At 37.8% G+C, this 5,000-nt stretch overlaps 1 protein-coding gene across 10 annotated transcripts in view; it reads left to right on the top strand.

The window, feature by feature from the left end:
• Positions 1–5,000, top strand: part of LOC144960586 (uncharacterized) — a 211,105-nt gene that overhangs the window by 165,932 nt on the left and 40,173 nt on the right. For 8 of the 10 annotated variants that reach the window (XM_078893808.1, XM_078893814.1, XM_078893811.1 and 5 more), the window contains one exon: positions 176–1,453. The exons of the other annotated variants lie outside the window; for them this stretch is intronic. In XM_078893808.1, the coding sequence (XP_078749934.1) occupies positions 176–1,453 (1,278 nt within the window). The remainder of the gene's footprint in view (positions 1–175; positions 1,454–5,000) is intronic. 10 annotated transcript variants of the gene reach the window in all.

Here is a 5,000-nt window from a genome sequence, read left to right as displayed (position 1 = left end):
AGATCTGCAAATAAGTCCATGTTGGTTTGACCATATTTCTCACCATTTTTGGGAGTTTTCTTTTTTGTCTTTGGACTTCTCATTATCCTATTGTATTTAAAATATATTTAATATATATGGTTTTATATTATATTATACAATATTTTATTATATCCTATTGTTTTTACAACAATAGTCAGCTAGACAGGGGAGATCATCCACTTCCACTGGTGCTTCTTCCGCTGGATCCGACCAAGTCGGAGCACTCTTGGACGTCACTCGACCTATCAAAGAGAAGCAGCCTTCACCCGACACACCCTCCACACAAGCCGTCACCCCAGCTGCAGCTGGGACGGCAGGAGCTTCACCGGCTCTCAGGATTGAGTCAATTCAGAACGACGTGTCCGAACAAGTCCTCAACGAAGTCGGTTTGTCGATATGTGCCGAGACGGGGCATGTTGCTACTTTGAAATCTCCAGAGGAAATGCAAGCTGCTGTTCAAGAGAATATCGTTTCTTATGAAAAAGCAGCCACCGGCTTGCTTACGGCTGTAGAAGCCGTTACTTTTGCTGTTGCTGGCTTTGATTTAGCTGCAGTTCAGGAAGCAACGGCTGGAAGTGGTGGTGGGGCTAGCCCTTCAGCAGTTTCAGCTTCCAGGACACCGACAGGTGGACAGAAAATAAACTACCCACCCAGTGGTCAGCCTTTGCCGGGCTCGGCCAGACAAAATTTGAAATCTGCTGGGCCAAAGAATTTGAATCCTGTGATTTTGATACTGCCTGGCGAAAGAGAGGGATCCAAAGAGGACAGTGGGAAAGAAGGTGAAGCATCATCTGCATCATCAGCTGATAAAAAGCAGGATGGAGGGATTTCTTCTGTTCAGGCTCTTATCCCAGGGGCTGAAGACATGGCTCAGAATTCATCAGATTTGGAGATCAAGATTATTCCACAGAAGGAGGTTGAAGATGTTGTCAGGCAGACAATTGCATCTCAACAACAACAGCAGCAGCAGCAGCAGCAGTATCCACAAATGGTTCTGGCTTCTCCTAGAGAAGTAGAAGCTGTTACAACGACGCCAAGAACAGCAGCTGCTCAGATTTCAGAAGCCACAACGCCGGGTGGAGCACAAAATTTGCCGACAGCTTTAGATCTCATGAGCTTGATGAAACCCAAACCCTCCTCAGCCACGCCTACCCCTGCCCCGTCCAGACCGGAAACAGGAAAAGGAATTGTGGGAGGAGCAGGAACTCCATCAGTAGTCGGAGGTGGTGGTAGTGGCGCTGTCAGCAGACAGAGTTCTGCAGGAATTCCAGTTTCTATTCCCGTCACTGAGATTCAGCCAGGGACATCAGAACAGCCTCAGCTGCAGGGTTTACCGGCTGCAGCAGTTGGCCAGGACACCAACACAGCTGTCGTGGGTCTGGACGGAATCAGCGTGGATGTGTCCACACCTCGCCCTGAGAGTTCTCAGCAGGTTGTTTGATTTGTACCAAAATGTATCACACACGTACACATACACACCCTCACCCTATGCTGTTTGATGTTATATATTCAACACACACGACCCACACACACACACACACACACCCTAACCTAACACTGTTTGATATTGTGTTTTCATGTTGATGATTATAATGTGATGACAGGCATTGAAATCAGCTTGATTTGTACTCATTGAAAACATTTAACGGAACTGGAATGTAAAGAAAATACTAGTCTATATTAGTAAAAAATGTAAATAAAAAATAAGTAAAGAGCATACTCAAGTGAGAATCTCTCCCTATTGAAAAAAAGTTAACTGAACTGGAATGAGGAATGTAAAGAAAATAGTATATAAGTAAAAAAAAAAAATTAGAATAATTAGCATGCATAAGTGAAAATCTCTCTCTGTTGAAAAAAATTAACTGAACTGGAATGTAAAGAAAATACTATATTAGTAAATATATATATATATATATATATATATATATATATATATATATATATATATATATATATATATATATATATATATATAATAAATAGCGTACATAAGTGAAAATCTCTCTCTATTCTAACTTTGATAATCCTTAACAGATAAAATCAATGTGTACAAAGGAAAGCTGTTGTTTGGTTATTATAAATACAAATATCCCATCCAATCCATGTTTTGATTTAAGAAAGCACTGAACACCTTCATTTCTGTGTGCGCACTGCACTGCGTTGTACTGAGATGTAATATGTCCATGACGTAACTATAGTACTCTAGTCGGCCATGAATATGTCTCATTGTCTCAATCTGTTTAGGAAAAACCAGACCTTAAAATGCTGGTTGAAGTTTAAAAAGGGAAAACAGTAATTATGATGCTAAATTCTACCTCCAGTTTGAAAACATAGGGGAAAAACGTGAGCTCTTATAGAACGCGATATCCACTAAACATGCTCAAAGTGATTTACAAGGGGTCCCTGACCAAGAACAACACGTGACATGTAGAATGAGACATGACGCCTGTTAGGAGATATTACATTTTTTTTTCCGACAACGCTGTTAACGGCCAAGTACTCATTTTACACCTGAATACGGTGAGCGAATGCGAGTAAAGAGCCTTTTCCAAGGACTCAATAGGACTCCCTATGCGCTGAGCAAGGATCGAACCCAGGACCTTCCGATCCAAAAAGCGAGTGTCATACCACAATACCACATAGCCGCTCAAGTGATGGTGCAGATGTTTAACAAATGTTGTACCGTTTACTGTTTGTGATCCTCAATATCAGATTCTTAAAATCCTGCATTTGGAATTTTGAACAAGTTTCCAACCCCACTACCCCAATCCTGGGAGTGAGTTTGAAATTTCAAATGCATGAGTTTAAGGATCTTATCATCATACCCCCCCCCCCCCCTCATCCCCTTCCTCAAGGACCTCACCTATATTATTTCCTATCAAAATGTATTCTGTTGCACACCAATTGTGACCCACCGTATCGAAGCTGTATTATGTCGGGATCCACTCGGTAAGGGAAATTGAATTCATAGCCACAAATATCCAACTTGGGTTTAATTTCTGTACGTTCTGGTGGAGTATAAAGACTATTTCTTGCATTGCAAAAACTTCTAAGCTCCAATTTCTCATGAATCTAACTCTAAATTCACTTTTTGGGGTCTGAATCATCCCGACATAATACCGTTTTGAGACGGCGGGTCACAATTGGTTCTTAAATTTAATCCCTTGACATTAAGAATTATTATCATTGTGGTAAGGATATCATTTTAAGTGTCGAAATCTATTTTTAGTATAACCGGATGCGTGCCGGAAAAAAAATAATTCTTCTTGAAGCAGTGAATTACAAATTACAAATGACATAATTTTTATTTATTTATTTATTTTTGTTTTGATTGTTTTTAAAAAAGACTTTTTACCTCCTTGTATTCGGGATTTTTATTATTTTATCAAAAAGGTTTTGGAGGGTTTTGTTTTTGTTGGGTTTTTTTTTTTTTTTTTTTGTTTTTTTTTTTTATTATTTATTTTATGAGCACAGCACACAACATGTGACCCTTCGCATTAAAACGGTATTAAGTCGGGATGGTTGAGATGTTGAAAATTGAATTTATAGCCAGAAATATCAGACTTGTGTTGAGTTTGTATGTTTTATTGCGGAGAATGGATACCATATTTTAGGGTGCTAATGCCAGCAATTAATATTTTTGACCAGTTTAACATTAAATTCGGATTTTAAGCATCTGGTTCGTTCCGACATACTACCGTTTTGAGACGATGGGTCACATATTGTACTTGTTTGGAAAGAAACTATTTATTTACAATGAGTGGTGAGGTGTTTTCCAAATGAAACTCGTATGTTAATTGACACAGAATTTGACTTTAAGAGTGTTGATTTCATGCGGATTCCACTATATTTTCACCGTGTGTTTAATAATAGATATCTATATTACATTTACCTCAAAAAAAGCGTTAAGTACTGGAAAATTAAATTTGTAAGGATTTTTGAAATGCTATTGAATTATACATTATTTGTGACCCAACGTTTCAAAACGGTATTATGTCGGGATGGACCAGATACTAAAAAGTCAAATTAAATTTAAACTGGTCAAAATTATGAATGATTGGTATTCAGCAACCTGAAATATGATATTCATTCTCCTCAATAAAGTTTATAAACTCAACGCAAGTCTAATATTTCTGGCTACAAATTTAATTTTCAGCATCTTAGTCATCCCGACTTAATACCGTTTTGAGGCGAGGGGTCACATTTTATGTATTATTACTTTTGTAACTTCTGAGTCATGATTCAAAATTAAGTGCACAATAAATTAGCAGGTATGATAACCAAACACAATAACACAAGATCGTTTTATTATATTTTCTCGACATTGTTCACTATATATTGCCAAACATGTATCAGTATCCGTTTTTTAAGCCTTGATTAAATTGAAATAGGGTGTTTAATGTCATTATAATCTCTATGTGTTGATTTTGTTAGAAAATATGTAAGGGAATTATTGAGTTTTAAAAGATTCAGCATTTATATAGCGCAATATCCACTAGACGTGCTCAAAGCGCTTTACAAGGGGTTCCTGTCCAACAGCAACATTTAACATTTAGGACAAGACATGACGCCTGTAAGGCGATATTACAATTTTTTTCGGACATAGACAACGCTGTTAACGCCCAGGTACTCATTTTACACCTGAGTACAGTGAGATAATGAGAGTAAAGAAACTTTTCCAAGGACTCAACTATGCGCCAAGCGAGGCTTGAACCCTGGACCTTCCGGTCCGAAAGCGAGTGTCATACCACTAGACCACATAGCCGAATTATTTGGGTCGTGCCCCTTTTCAGATTAATTATTTTATACAAATGTTATTGTATGTTAATGGTAAACACGTCATCATTCATATCAGTGCATTTAAAAATCAGATTATATATTTATTTTTTTTTAAAACCAAAAAAATACATAAATCTAGAATAGGAGTCCATAATAAAAACAATGAGGGACTTGTTTTTGGTTTGAGGTTATTGAAATGA

This window comes from Berghia stephanieae, chromosome 15, assembly GCF_034508935.2.
Source record: "Berghia stephanieae isolate SIO BIC M18660-M18661 chromosome 15, UCSD_Bste_1.3, whole genome shotgun sequence".
In the NCBI taxonomy this organism is placed as follows: Eukaryota; Metazoa; Mollusca; class Gastropoda; order Nudibranchia; family Aeolidiidae; genus Berghia; species Berghia stephanieae.
Note: the sequence above shows the minus strand (reverse complement) of the source record. Positions and strands in the feature narration are given on the sequence as shown.